Source organism: Branchiostoma lanceolatum, chromosome 1, assembly GCF_035083965.1.
Source record: "Branchiostoma lanceolatum isolate klBraLanc5 chromosome 1, klBraLanc5.hap2, whole genome shotgun sequence".
Lineage (NCBI taxonomy): Eukaryota > Metazoa > Chordata > Leptocardii > Amphioxiformes > Branchiostomatidae > Branchiostoma > Branchiostoma lanceolatum.
The window spans coordinates 12,682,325-12,697,264 of record NC_089722.1 but is presented as its reverse complement, the minus strand read 5'-3'; the positions used below and the strand labels follow the sequence as shown (position 1 = coordinate 12,697,264).

Genomic DNA, 14,940 nt, shown 5'->3' with positions numbered 1-14,940 from the left:
AATATCTTCCTCAGTCCACTATCACACGCAGCATTTAGACAAAAAAGTGTTCCTCACAAACCTTTGTCGTCTGCTTGACGACAGGATTCTGGGTAATAATATGGCGGCGGGAAAATACACGTGCTACGTGCCGTAGGTTGTAGCAACAGAGAGGAGTTCTGATGATTAATCACACTTAGAATCCAGTTGCAGGTCAGCAAAAGAGATTGTAATAAGTTGTCTTGTAAATAATTGTGTTTAGCAGGAAGCGGATGTGACATTTTTCTTATAAACCAGCCGACAACCATGTTGTGTAAGTCTCCCACGAAGCCCTCAGACTGTTCCAATAAGGGACGGAGAGTTTTTGACCTCGTCGCCTTATAATCCATGCTTATCGAAGCTTTTCAGACAGTGTTCTGAATACGTAAGTCTGTCAGGTTTGCATTTCTAGCGGTATTACTTATGTTGCATCTAGCAAATATCCCTAAATACCCCGTTTTCGAAAAATCCCGACTTTAAGTACCCCACGAATTTAGGTTACCCAACGTTACATTTGTTCTGTAAGCACAAGACAATGTACATTGTACTAAGTAGATGCATTCATTTTTCATACAATGTTGTAAATTGTGCAAACAATATTTTAATTGAATACCAGTAGTACATGTATGTGCATTGATGTTGTGTGAAAAGATGAAAAATTATTTCAATCTGTGATATAGCCACAACTCACAAAGTATTTCCGTGTCTTTAATGCTGTTTAGAGTTGATGTACAGTTGCAAGAAAATTTCAGTATATAACCAAATACACGACTTTAGACGTATCCACTGTATTGTACGTTGTGGATTATTGTGTGACAAATGTTTTTCCAATGAATCAGATGTTATAAATTGTGTACATTTACATCACAGAGAAATATCTTGCCTGCACAGATTCTCATTGATGTTTTTCAGCTTCGATTAAATGATAAAAGCACTTCTGTTAGCATGATAGCATTAGAGGCTGTGTCCATGTACTTCATGCTGTTACAGTAAGTTTATTGTGGAGGCTGTCTGATGTATCTGTTGTATTATATAAGAAGTTAGTGGCAAATTGGTAAAAGTAGTATCTATGATGTTTACACTACCAGTAAGACATTAATAAAACACCTAAATTTGTGTAACCCTTGAGTGCTGTATCCTCAATGTTTGGCAGACTGTAAAACATTATTTCAGGCACAAGGATTTCCTTTCAAGCCCATCTCAATAGAAGGTATTTTAATTAAGTGCAAGATGTGTCCTCCATCGATCACTATCTCCATAGCAACATCTTGTGAGCTCTGCCCTTTCTCCCTCTTTAGAGGAAAGTTTCTGATAATCACAAAATACCATTCCCAACCATCCTGCCTGGTCAAAAAATAACACTGTAGGATTTACATGTAAGGTAAAAAAACAAGATCCTAACATGTTCTGCATTACCCTTCAATAAGCTAACATGAGTGTCTTTCTAGTTAGTTTACTAGGGTTCCCAAACTCTCCCCTAACCAACTAACAACTTTGTTGGCTAAGGAGAGTATGGGAGCGCCGGTAATAAAACTAACTAAGATATAACTAACATATAACACTCAGGCTATGAATAGGCTAGCTCACAGGATAAACTGTGCATGTGGAGTAAGATGTCAAAAGTGCAGGACCTTGACTTGTTAACAATTCTTGTCTACACCATGCTTGATACATGTCCAGATGGGTCTTGTCTATGTCTCAGGGGCCTTCAACATGCAAAGTTAAAACAGTGAAGCGGCTTATTACAGAAGACCAGAAATCATACATCTTGTTTCCATTGATTTAAAAAATAGACAAAGCTTACCTTTTCTTTACAACCTGGTCTTGTAGGCAGCAAAATTCCGCAGACTGATACCACCGATTCGCTCAGATCACCCGTGACGACCGCTGTCCGTTTGGGCACCAGGAGCTCATCTGACGTCTCCACATGTCCAGGAGCTGTTATCAGCTTTGCCTGCTCGAGGGAAACATCGGTGAGACGGTCCGTCTGTAGCGTCATCTGGATTTGTTGCTGAGGGGTGAAGTGTTGATTCAGCAGGTCGACTTTCTGTGCTTCTGTCAGGGAAAGGGCCAGGATGGTGCACTGGGCTGCCCACCTGGAGATAAAGATAGCAATGACAATTCAATGAAAGCGACCTTGAACCAGTCTAACTCAAATGAACTGGTCGTGTGTAGAGAAGACAGACGCTATGAATAGTATAATAGTTTATTGTACCGCTCCAGGGAAATTCCCCTAGCTCTTTTCGACAAGTACAATGAACAGTGGATCAAGGCTTAACGTCCCGTCCCATGGACAGCGACCATTTCCAGTGCATGTCGGGAAAGCAACACAGCCTGGATTCAAATTCCCAACTTCTTGCTTCAGAAGCAGGGTTACTAACTACTGGACTATACACGCAATGAAAAATAGCCTTGATTCATTTTAGTTTAAAGGAAGCTACCCTGCCCATGTGGCGTCGAATGGCCAAGTGGTCACAGGGTTGATTCCTGACATTCCTGGGTAGACGTTGTGTCCTTGGGAAAGACTTTAGACGACTTCCCACTCCACCAAGGTGTAAAAATGGGTACCTGACTTCGGATAGGGAGGTAAAAGGCGGTGGAAGAAGCTGTTCTTGCTACATCTTTATACAGTCAAAGCTGGTCAGGCATAACATTTTACATATTAGTTAACCCTACCCTGTCCTGAGCAACCAGGTTTCCACCAGTCCCTTGAGTGGTTGCTGGATCCAGGTTTGACTGCACATAGTACTGTTCTTATTACGAGTTCATATAATCATAATAATTTGTGATATATATTGTATATGAGCTATGACATACCATCTGGTCTCCAAGTGTTTGTTGCCCAGCAACGATAGGACCACGCCCCAGTCCCACCTGGTACAGAAGACATCTGCGCCCGACCACAGTAAAAGGAAGCACGTCTTACAGACATCCGCGGATTCCTCATCTTGAACTTGGGAGGATCTCTGTGATGAATCAGAAAATTTGCTTGTTATTAGAGAACTGAATTACAATATTTTTGTATTGACAGTAAGAGCATTCATCTTATTGTATAACATTGTTGCCAGTTCATTTCTAAAGACTAATTCCAAAGAGACAAATTTGCACAAGGCAGACATACAAGAAACAATCTAATTTGGATAGACAGTGACTGTGAGAATTCAAAAAGTTCAAATAACTTTGAAGTCAAACATTGAGAATTATACAATTTCTCTTTACATTATGTATAAAACTAAAATTCCATTATGAGATAGCTACATGTAAGTGCATTATATGGACAGATAAAATCTTTAAAAAGGCATTCGTCGATGGACTCCAGGGTTAGACGTTCAGATAATGAGATACTCTATACAAAAATTACTCAAGCAACTGGATAAGTTTTGTAAAAGACAGATGTTTTTGACAGCATCTGCTGTTTTTCCCCAGAGTCACTGACAAAAGACAGTGGATGCTGTCTGAAACATCTAATCATTACAAAACTTATCAAGGTGCTCGAGTAATTTTGCATGAAGTATACAATAAAAACATGTTGGACTTAATCACCTTTTTCTTTTTCCTGACTGGCTCCCCCTCCTCAGCTTTGCTTGCCAGTCTTTGAAAGGGAGGTGGTGCCCAGCTGAAGTACCGCTCAGCAAATCTGTAATAACGAGCAAAAGAATCAGACGACAAAAGTTTGGAGACTTGATGTTGGTCATATCTCTGTTTATATTGAATCAATTCTAGTACATGTATATCATGTAAAGCAGATTGTTTAACTGGCCAACGACAAAAGGAACTGGTCAAAACTCAGTCACCTGCTGGCAGATGACCGATGATGATGATATCGTGTATCGTTAGAAATTATGTATTTAACGCCTTTTTCATTGATGTGACTTATCAAAATTATGGTTCTACTTCTTTTCTCACCTGAGTACATCAGGATAGAGCAGAGTTAACCTGCCGATAGCTGCACACAGCTTCTCGTGCTGTGGTAGGGGGGTGTCCACTCCAGCACGGACGGTCGCCGCTGCCCGCTCCAACAACTCCAGCAACAACGGGCGGAAACATCGCGCCACGGGAAGGAAACCCTCTGAGTCTAGTAAGAGCTTCGACAGAGAGGAGAGTGCAGTCTTTGTGGAGGAACCCTGGGTTGAAAAAAAAAAATCAAAGGTCTCGTTCCTGCAGGATATGTCTTGAAATATTGCTGGATAAAAAGGCATGCGTTTCTGGCAGGTTGTACGTTATATAGGTTACAGTACACAGGAGTCTTAAAAATGTTAGGGACCTTTAGCTATTGGATATTCAAACACCTGTAACTAAGGGTACTAGTAAGGAGTCATCATCATCATAGCTTGTCGCAATGTCGAAAGGTCAAGACTGGGAGGATGAGTCTTACCTAACCGTACACTCCACTCTACTCATAACATGGTACTAGTATGTAGTATTTAGCAAGAAGGTTAAAAATAACCTCCTTGGTATTAGTACTACTAGTATTGTATACTTAGATAACTATAACTATTATAAGACGTATGGTGCACACGGTGGCAGCAAAATTATACGCTACACACAAAAATAGACTGTCCATGGCGTCTGCGATTGTACTAACCATTCAAAACGAAATATGGAGTTCGTATAATTAAAAGGGAAAAAGAAAATACGACAATCGACGAACAAACCTCCTTTAGTAACTTGACAGCGACTTGTTCACACTTCCCCCCTTCTCTCAGCAAGTCTCGAAGGCACCTTTTAAGATCGATTTCTATCTTATCCATCGCTTATTACAGTTATATAATCAGCTGACTACATGGATAAGTTATCTACGAAGCCAGGACATCCAGCTAAAGCAGATTTAGCGGCGATCGGACGCTCTAAGTGAAGATAAACAAATCTAGAGGCGGAATCCACGTGCAAAACTCGCCGCGTCCGCCATGATGGGGGTCAAAGGTCACAGTGTTGAGCAATATCAGCAGGTGCATGATGGGAAGGGTTCATCATGGCGCCAAGGTTTGAGTTGTTTGGCGGTAGATTTTTATTAGAGTAGAGTAGAGTTATTAGATGTTGTGGTTTCAAGCTTTCTGGGACACAAGTGATTGGTTGAGGAGACGCTGATTACATCAGGTTGTATCTATCTGTACAGACCATGGATGAGCAAACAAGTGGAGACAAGGCTATGGAACCTGAGAATGGAGGTGAGTGAAACACTTCACCCCCCGTTACACGTGCTCTTGTGTTACATAAACAACTGCACCAAGTGACAATGTCTAGCGGAAAAATAGACATAAAACAAGGACAACAACAACAATGATGCACATAACAACATCGAGACAGCGACTCGTTATCGAGAATTCATGTCTCTCATCTGCTGAAATGTTTTCTCCCTTTCACGTGAACGTAACGTTAATACTTTAATATCATAGGATGGACTTATTTTCTGCCCATGTTTGATGTTTAGGGTCAGCATGGGGGGTCCTGACAACGTTACAATAAAATCAGAAGAACCCCCAACGTATTGCACTGAAATACTCAAGGAAGGCGATTACACAAAATTTGGTTGCCTCCCTACGGGGTTTGCGGATTCGATGGGGTGGTCTACAGGGGTGGGCTAGTGGGGTGGGCTACCTCAGCATCTACCCTTTCTGGACCTCAAGGCTGTGCATGGGGGTTTAGCATTGAATGGAATTTCCTTGAGGAAAAGATGGGTCACTCTGTGGGAGGGCCGGAAAGAATGCTTTATTTTGCTGAAGGATCATATTGCTTTGGGGATGCTACAGTGGGGGGTGGAGGTGGGCAATGAGCATACTGCATACATTTACATTTAACCTCCTTGGTTATCCCCAGTTTTAGATTTTTAAACATGGAGGGCTATGTTCCCAGGGATCTCCCCAGAAATATAGAGGAGGATGGGGGGAGGGTGCTAGGCACAGGATACCTGTCGCAAGGGGGGAGGTCTGGAGGGGGACGCACACCTCTCAAAAGGAGAGCGGCTGTTGCATTTTGCCTTTTTCAGACATAAATGGAAGTCATTTCCTGCAACTTCCGCTTTACATCTGAAATTTCCAGTTTTGAGCAAAATTACAGGTTTTGCGCATGCTGGGGACAAATTGGAAGAAATAACCTAGCTTTGAAAATCAACAGGATGGAGCTGGGATTAGAACAGGATGGAGGAGCGCCACTGTTCCATTCTTTAGGGAGATCCCTGGTTCCCTGTTCCTTTATATACTGCTCAATCAGGCCAACAGGACAGTAGCATTGTGGCTACAACAAAGAAATGAGCAACAAAAGCAACACTTATAAGTTATATACATTGTACAAACACACACACTTAACGATACAACATTCTAACCCACGCTCATGCACACTGACACACATAACCACAAATACATTGTACATTGTATGCAAGCACATGCATTCAGGTACATTCTAGTCTAAATGTGAGACATATGTTTTGAATTTTGTCAAACAAAGGCTCTCTCATTCCCTAGCTGTCCTATGCAACTTCCAGTTTATTTCCCCTTGTACCTCTTCCCTAAAATCCTAATTATATACTGAGTACTTAGAAGTTTGTTTATGATAAATGGCTTTTCTACCAGTCTTGGTGCAACTACCCCCCCCCCCCACCTGCCATATGATCAGCTGTTACCTTCCCTCTAGCCCACCCCCAGCTTGACCCAGATCCTCTTCAAGGAAATTCCATAAGAGGCCAAACCCCCATGCACAGCCTTGAGGTCCAGAAAGGGTAGATGCTGAGGTAGCCCACCCCACTAGCCCACCCCTGTAGACCACCCCATCGAATCCGCAAACCCCTCGCTACGACGTGACTAAGATGGCTTTCCTTTAACAAATTACGGGAAATGAAAATAGGCTGCCGATGCCCTACGGAAAAGAGCATGCAGGCTTTCATATTTGTTGGCATAAGTGTGACATTATTTAATAGGTAAGAAGTGTAAATCATGAGGACTATGGATGGTACAGATAACGTGACAGAGTGTGCAATCACGTCCAGATGTCATATGATATTCTAGACCCCACCATTGATGTTCCAATATTCCATATCAATATTCCACCATTAATATTCCAAGGAGTGATTCCTGCAACACTATAAATCAACACACCTCTCCTTTCCATTCTCCCCTCCCACAAAGGAAATGTTGTTCCAGCCTGTAACCCTGAGTATGTCAGATTGGTGAAGCTTGCTGCTGCTGTCGCCATCCTGAGGACCAAACCACCTGGCATGACAGGCCAACAGTATGCACAGTACCTGCAGCACAAGTATCAGGCTAACCAGGTATGTGTGTGTATCACGGTATCTGAAATACATTTTCAGCCATGCCTGTTCATGCATATTGGAAATCATGCACTACTGTAAAGTTATAGTTTATAGTAGTTACATGGTTGGAGGTGCCAAAAGAATCTTGTAATCTTTTCATCAGGGAGACTGGAAAAAACGTGCAGAGATTCTACAGAGCCGCTTGCTGCATACCAGACAGGAACTGCTGCAGGCCAAACTCCTGCAGCAACAGCCTCAACCTGCAGGTAATTACTAGTACCTCCTGTGGTTGGTCAGCATTTAATTTGATTGACAGATTGATTCCTACAGCAAGCTACTGTGATTGGTGAAGTATTCAGATTGATTAACTGGTTAATCTCACTTGCAGAAGGAGATGAAGACAAGCCTGAACAGGTGTTCCCAACTCCTCCCTCATCCTCAGAAGAACTGTCATCTCCTCATCAGGCGTCCAGGGAAGACGTGGTGCAGAGACACTCAAGGTTTCTCACCTGTGTGCTCAGGCTGCAGGTGTGATGCACCACATCTTCTTTTCTGAATCAAAGTTGAACTGTAATTGCCAACACAGAAAAATTGGACTAACCCAAATTTTCAACTTATCCACTCCAGTCTAAATGTATCTTTGTCAAGGAATCAGCAATCTTTCTTTTCCTTTTTCATTATGATGGTAAAGAAATAGGGAAATATTTTGATTGTTGTGCGCTCAAGTTACATACTACTGGAAATGGTTGCAGTACTTAGGACCAGATATCGTATTAAAGCTATATATAGTTTGTTACTCATTGAACTTCTTATAAAAAGCAGGGTATTTTCCCTGTACATTCACCCTGCATATATTGAGAACAGACAGTCATCTTCAACAATGAAGGACTACCCCCGAAAAATTGTACATAAAAGATTGTTTGGCCATGGCCTTTTTCTATTTGTTACTTCTTGAGGGAGAAGAAATTTTAGTAAGATAGAGACACATTAAGATTTACATTGTCAGCTCTCATCCTCATATTTTCACACAGACAGTGAGAAACTCCTTGGCAGGGAGGGTGAATCTTGAGGAGACGGTGAAGGACAGCATCATCGACTCCCTACACCTCCTTGGGTTGTCCCTGAAGGAAAAGGTTCCTGATGTCTCCATGGCGACCAAGAATCACATAGTTAAGACGATTGTGGAGGTGCTGGGATGTGATGAGTTGAAAATGTTTGGTGTGGAGATCTCCCAAGCTGTGATGGAGCTGGTACAAACCATCCTGAAGGGGGTGCTGAGGTGTGAGGACCTCAACAGGGTGAGTTGTGGAGTTTTTCTCAATTAAAAACCTAGGATCCATTCTCCTACATCCTCCTCGCCTGCAGCCTATACAATATTTTACCTTGGGCCATGGGGAGGGTCTGCTAAACTGGGCTGAGCTTTCCACTATTGTAAGTCTCAATCAGCTGTCAGCCAATCATTAGCTTTAACTGAAATAATGGTTTGAGATAGATACGCTGGGATTGAATGTGTCAAGTCTTTAAATTTAACCTTCTCCCGGCTGCCTAACTCTGTAACCAATAGGGAATTGGGTGCCAAACTGCTACTTCCGTGTGCTAAAGGTTAGATTAATAAAAGCAGCCACTGCTGCGAGCTTACAAAGCTGATGTATTACACCAATGGCTGGTCACTCCGGTTGACAAGTTCAGATGCAGATTAACATTGATGTTTCTGTCTCATCTGTTTCAGCATCAGCATCAAGAAAACCAATGCAGACTTATTGTGGACCTGTCACAAACAGATTCTCTGTGTAAACCCATCCTGGAGGCTCTACTTCATCACATCAAAGACTTTTCTGACTCCTTAAGAACTCTGAAGACATCCTCCTTAGATCCTACCCTCTATGAGAATGTGTACTACATGCTTTGGACATTTGAGCAAATATTATACAACCTTCAAGATGGTAGAAAACTGTTAATTGACGACACACTAGCAAACGAGTTGAACAACACTTTGGAGGATTCACTGCTGTTTATATCTGAGAAATATCCACTTTTCACTCACTATGTCTGGAAGTTGGGAGGTGTTTTGAACTCATTTCAGACACCCAGACAATGGAAGCCATGACGCTTCACTTCGACCACTTAGAAGGAATAGATCAAGTTTATTGTAAATATCATAGTCTACAATACATCAGTGTATGGAATATGGATATAACATAGGGTATGAAGTCCTTTCACTATTTACAATTACACAACATATAACAAAGTCTAATTTACGGAATTGCTGAATATATACAATCATGTTTAGCATAAATATTACAACATCTACGGGAGATCAATATATGTATATGCATTATATAATAGAGAATACAAACTTTCTTTTCAATATGGGCTCATACATCTACATAAACTTTTCATTGTGACTTCCTACAAATTATAACTTTTTGGACAAGCATTTTCAGACATGTTCATGTAAGCCAATACACATGTAGTTTTGGGATACAGAAATGAAATGTGTTTTTTAAAGTTACATCTTAGATTAAAACCATGTTCTAATTCACAGTCCTGCAACATACATTGTACTTACAAAATCAATACTATCAATTGACAACTTTGATAACAAAACAGCAAAATAGTAATCATCTTTGGGGGATAAAATCTAGGTACTAGTAATATGTCAAAATACTGGTCTCTTTAAATGTGCCTTTGTAATGGTTTCTGTAAATAGACATACATGTACTAAAACACTAAAAATCATTTTAGAAATGCTGGTTTCTGGCCCCATTTACTGTCTAAATTGGACACCTCTAGTCAAAGCTAGCTGCTCATTTTCAGTGAAGTGAGAAAATTTGTGCTAAGTATCTTTCCCAAGGGCACAACATCAGCGCATATCAGGGGGTTTAACCTAGAACCTCTTTATCCTGCGCCAAACACTAACCATTATGCCAGACGATGGAACATGTCATTTTTTTCTGCAAATAGCTTCCTAAAACACTAAAAATTATTGTGGAAATCCTGCCTCTTGATGTTACCAGTACTCTAGGTCGGAGTCTCCCTCGTCCTCATCATCGGAGACACATCTCCGCCCCTCCCACCATTCGTACATCAGGAACCTCGCACACAGCCTGTGCTTAAACAACTCTACTTCAAAACACTGCAGGGAGTCCCGGGGTAGGTGCATGTCACTGATCAGCTGGAGGAGTTGTTCTGTGGATATCATCATCAAGCACGCACAGAAATCCTGAGAAGTCTTGTCGTCCGGGAACATGGTTCCTTGGAAATCGTTTCGAGGAATGTCTGAAGAAACATGGCTGCTGACAAAGGCTGCTTGGAATATCTGCCGAGCGCAGAGCTGAGAGAGTTTGTTGGTGGTGCTGCCAAATATGGCGTGCACTAGCCTGGACCCCAGGCTCTGGAGACGAGTCAGGTCAGAGGTAGGCATGGACTCCTCCCCAAGCCACTGGATCAGCTCATTGGTGATCTCCGGGGTGCTGAAGTAGCCTGGAACAAGGCAATTCTGGTCACTTAGAGTGCTTTTAACACCAATGACATAAAGATACAACAGTTTTTGATTATATTCAACCATACGTATAATTCAACGAACTGATATACTGATTTGTACAAAATATGCACCCTTCTAATGTTAGTGAACATCAACGTGATCGAACCTTACAGATCATACTTCCAGTTCTTGATTCCTGCCGTTAAGTTAATTCCCATCTGTGACATCACAGGGAATACGACAGCCTGTTCGGAACCTGGTACCACAGCTCTTTTGAGAAGCAAACATTACGATTATTTACAATCGTATAGAATCACGATGATTAGGCACTGTTTGCTCCTTGGCACAAACAACTAGGCTGCCTATAACCTACCCTGATCCACGAGATGTGCCAGGAACTGGTAACTCCTGTCCCGCCGGTCACAGTTCACCAGACGGGGGGACATCAGGCTGGCTAGCAGGGGGGTCACATAGCTAAACACACAGTAAGGGAGAAATGATGTTAGACCTTCTCTTTACAACATTTGTGCAGTCAGACCTGTACAGGTGACTTTTTGATGGTCCCTTAGATAATTTTTCTCACTGTCCCAACATTAGAAATCATGTCTATAGTGACCACCTGTCCACATAGGCCAGGTTTTCTTGGTCCGCTGAGTGGTCTCCTTAGGCAATCTAAGATATAGATTTATATCATGATATCCTGAACAAGCTCTTCTTGGCTAATCTCAAAGCAGATAAAGAGAATTGTAACGGTTTTGCCTTTCTACATTTGCTTGAAGATTGCTTTTGATAATGTTAAACAAACATACTGTAAATGCATTTAAGTTCGCATGGTTTTATTTCGCGGTAGGGAGAAAATGGTGTGTTAGCGGTGGTTTAAGTTCGCATTTGAAACAATAGTAGCGCTACAGTCATAGGTGGGCAAAAAGTTTTGTGGTGGTTTTAAGTTCCCGCTGAAGAGTCCACCGCAGAAACCGCAAACATAAAACCACCGCGAACATTTCTGTATTTACAGTAATCTATGTAATATCCAGTTGGGTTACATTCATCAGTCTTGTATATATTTAAAGGTTGTCCAAACTTACACAGGCATCCCAGTGCTGGGGTCGTTGACCCTCCCCTCCAGGCTGGGGCTGGCTCCGTGCACTAAGAGTTGTTGTGCAGTTGTCATGTCGCCCTGCGCCATGCACTCAAACAGTGCCGTGTGGTCCTGGCGGTTCTGTATGTCCACCTAGCAGAATGGGCGGGAAGTGCAGCAAGAGGCTGTTTGCACGTACTAGTGGTACATCAGGAAAATAGCTAACATACAAGTAAAATTCAGATTTTCTATTTTCCAATGACAAAGCAGGTATATGAATATTATCCGTACTGCCTGAATGTACATACATCACAATCATATATGTTCAAAACTTCAAATGAAAGTTCATCTGCAACAGTAAGAACTAAATTAACATTGGGGAGATTTTGAACGCTATTCCTATTGAGCTTCAGGTCATTTCAACTTCAGAAGGATCAGAGAACTGACCGTAAGCTTGTTACTAAGTACTCTACTTTGTGTGCTGAAACAGTATTTAAAATCTCTACAATGAAATTACATGTACATGTATTGTGTCCTCAAGCAGTGCAGTGCACATTACCTGTAGTCCTGGTTGGTTGAGAAGAAAGGTCACATGACTCTTCCTGGTCACGCCCTGCTGTATCCAGGCAACGCCCGCCAGTGGGTTGTCGTCGCACATGTCGTCCAAACCAAACGGGAAGGCCGTGCACGCTGAGATCAGTGGTGTGTCTCCAAAACCGTCCACAGCGTTGATGTCGGCTCCGTTGTCTAGGAGACACTGGGCCATCCGGAGGTCGACCGAGGACACCATGGTCTTGTGGAGAGGTGTCTTGTTTTGGCTGTCTCTGACATTGGGGTCTGCACCGCGACCTTGATCAATCAAAATCAATCAATTGACTGATCAATAACCAATAATGGCTTTCTCTTATGTTAGGGTCTACACCTTAATCTAGCTCCATCAAACTCAATCAATATCTGATAATCAGTACTGGATGTCATTCCTATTTGGATCATCTCTCAGTACAGTCTGAATACATTATATCATTACATGTACAACATGTCAAACCTGCCCAAGAAGACCACTCATGGGACCAATAAAACCTGGTCTATGTGGAGAGGTGTTTACTATAGACAGGATTCTTAATGCTTGTATTAATGGGAAAGATCATCAAATGGACCATCAAAACGTTGTCAAATTGGCCAGGTGGTCTTTATGTAGAGGTTGGCACTTGTACAGGTTTGACTGTAATGGACAATCAGTAACATCTATCTCTGATATATGAGTCAGGGCTTCTTCATGGTTTCTTCATGGGTTTAAACAGACAAACAAACAAACAAACCTAGCAACAGCCAGGTTAGCGTCACCAGCTGTTCCAGACACTCCTCTGTTGCCATGCCAACCTCCCCATTCAGACCAATCACGTCTGTTGCTGAGAGAACCTTCGCACGGGGGTACGGAACCTCTGACAGCTCGTTGAAGTAGTCGACCGCCAGCTGTAACGGTGCTTCTCCGGGACCCAGGAACTCTGAACCTAACGTCTGGGGAATAAATAAGACATTAGCATACATTAAGGGCCTAGGGCTGACATATGTTATGTTCTTTGCATGCTGTAAATGAATTTAAGTTTGCAGTGATTTGATTTCACGGTTGGGACAAAATGGAGTGTTTGCAGTGGTTTTTGGTTTGAATTGGTCTAAGGACCTAACAAACTAATGACCAAAGGACCAAAATGATGTGAAAAAAATACCCATGATAGAAATACTTACATTTGGCACCCGATGTGAAGGGTTGGCACCTGTAAGAAATGAAATGATTGTTTATTCAAATCTTCAAAGAAAATGTGTACAAGTATACAAAAATCTAGCCAAGCTCACTTTTATATGGGTACATACAACTGTATGTATACTACATTAAATTACTGGATAGACAAAGAGGCATGACAATAGGTCTCAAAGTCAAACATGAGCTGGTTAATGAATAAACTGATTTAGATGATGGTGATGTTGACTTAAATGTTAATCTTAAGTTAAGCCTTCAGCCTTCAAGAGATATCATTGTTTAGAACTAAAAGCGAGAGTTGTCAAACTGGAATATTATCACCCAACCTTGCACTATGAGTAGTCGCGCCAACTCCAGGTTCCTCGGAATGGCCATGCCGTTGAACTGGTTGAAACCACTCAGCACAATGAAGAGGGGTGTCCGTTGGTAGAACCCCTCGTCAAGATGTGACGCCGTCTGGTTCTCGATGATGAGTTTTTTGGCGTGCTCATACTGACCCTCTTCCAGTGCCTTCGTCAGGGCTGTCTGGTTCACGCCAAACGACACGTTGAAGATGGGTGCGGCAAAGGCCATATTGCACTAGTAGTGCTTACAGTTTGTCCTAGAAAATAAAAAGTAGCAAAGATAAGTTGGTTAGCTGCAAAAGCTAATCAAGTTTGATGTTTTGGTTTTTGTCCTTGTTTAAAGGCTAATACTTCTAAATACACATGGTCTTTTGCTCTTGGTACTTGACTAAAGTTCAACCTAATCTTCAACGTTATACAAGTCGTTTGGTTGTATAATCTACAACGTTACATGTAACGTTAAGATAACCTATAAAATATAACAAAGCCACAACATATGATAGATTGATCAACCTTCTATTGATTGCCAAGTAATTTTTTGCTGTGCATTAAGAAAAAACAACACCTACCTGGTATTACTCTAGCTGTTGTTTTGATAACCTTGTTAAACGTCTTGAACTGTGGCTTCAGCAACGCAGTTAATTATGTCAACAGATGTCAACAAATAGCTACCGTTACACACGAAATCCTCATAGTGTAAAACGTTTCTGACGTGCAGACTGAGCTATGAGAAGGGAAGACTTCAAATGTCACCAATAGATCCTGTAAAACCCTGAGAATGGCGTATTATAATGGAATGCAGCGCAGTCGACACTAGCTAAAAACCAGGAAAACGCGAACAAAACGTTGTTTAGGGTTCAAAGGTGACTGGAATATTACAAACTGAGTATAAGGGGTTTCACAAATTAACTATGAAAATAAACACGAAAGCTTATAACATGTTAATGGTGTAGATTGATACATTTTAAGCAAAAAGATAATGAAGTCGGTTACTCAAAGGTAGATATAACG

General features: G+C 41.7%; 3 protein-coding genes across 6 annotated transcripts in view; 1 reads left to right on the top strand and 2 right to left on the bottom strand.

Annotated features, from left to right (window-relative positions):
• LOC136435322 (midasin-like) overlaps positions 1-4,919 on the bottom strand; it is a 70,753-nt gene extending 65,834 nt beyond the window's left edge. For all 4 annotated transcript variants that reach the window (XM_066428721.1, XM_066428731.1, XM_066428741.1 and 1 more), the window contains exons 1-5: positions 4,674-4,919; positions 3,925-4,142; positions 3,562-3,655; positions 2,836-2,984; positions 1,823-2,114 (exon numbers count right to left, since the gene is read on the bottom strand). In XM_066428721.1, coding sequence (XP_066284818.1) covers positions 1,823-2,114; positions 2,836-2,984; positions 3,562-3,655; positions 3,925-4,142; positions 4,674-4,769 — 849 coding nt within the window. In that variant the 5' untranslated portion in view covers positions 4,770-4,919. The remainder of the gene's footprint in view (positions 1-1,822; positions 2,115-2,835; positions 2,985-3,561; positions 3,656-3,924; positions 4,143-4,673) is intronic.
• A 41-nt stretch (positions 4,920-4,960) lies between these two features.
• Positions 4,961-9,808, top strand: LOC136435359 (meiosis-specific protein MEI4-like). Its single transcript, XM_066428811.1, has 6 exons — positions 4,961-5,186; positions 7,140-7,282; positions 7,428-7,530; positions 7,653-7,792; positions 8,296-8,562; positions 8,994-9,808. Exons 1-6 carry the CDS (start codon positions 5,138-5,140, stop codon positions 9,369-9,371), a joined length of 1,080 nt encoding a protein of 359 aa, XP_066284908.1. The 5' UTR covers positions 4,961-5,137; the 3' UTR covers positions 9,372-9,808.
• On the bottom strand, positions 9,389-14,825 carry LOC136435342 (uncharacterized). The gene is made up of 8 exons (XM_066428776.1): positions 14,499-14,825; positions 13,912-14,186; positions 13,573-13,601; positions 13,146-13,344; positions 12,386-12,675; positions 11,834-11,979; positions 11,122-11,222; positions 9,389-10,747 (listed from the first exon to the last, which is right to left on the bottom strand). Exons 2-8 carry the CDS (start codon positions 14,156-14,158, stop codon positions 10,275-10,277), a joined length of 1,485 nt encoding a protein of 494 aa, XP_066284873.1. The 5' UTR covers positions 14,159-14,186; positions 14,499-14,825; the 3' UTR covers positions 9,389-10,274.
• Between the last annotated feature and the right edge of the window lie 115 nt (positions 14,826-14,940).

Bases quoted from the DNA above. Each gene is read 5' to 3' on its own strand.
- LOC136435359 (XM_066428811.1), top strand. From the start codon at position 5,138: ATGGATGAGCAAACAAGTGGAGACAAGGCTATGGAACCTGAGAATGGA. The intron at 7,283-7,427 runs GTATGTGTGTGT...TCTTTTCATCAG, and splicing joins ACAAGTATCAGGCTAACCAG to GGAGACTGGAAAAAACGTGC. The intron at 7,793-8,295 runs GTGTGATGCACC...ATTTTCACACAG, and splicing joins CCTGTGTGCTCAGGCTGCAG to ACAGTGAGAAACTCCTTGGC.
- LOC136435342 (XM_066428776.1), bottom strand. From the start codon at position 14,158: ATGGCCTTTGCCGCACCCATCTTCAACGTGTCGTTTGGCGTGAACCAG. The intron at 13,345-13,572 runs GTAAGTATTTCT...TTTATTCCCCAG, and splicing joins CTTCACATCGGGTGCCAAAT to ACGTTAGGTTCAGAGTTCCT. The intron at 11,980-12,385 runs GTAATGTGCACT...CCATTCTGCTAG, and splicing joins TCAACCAACCAGGACTACAG to GTGGACATACAGAACCGCCA.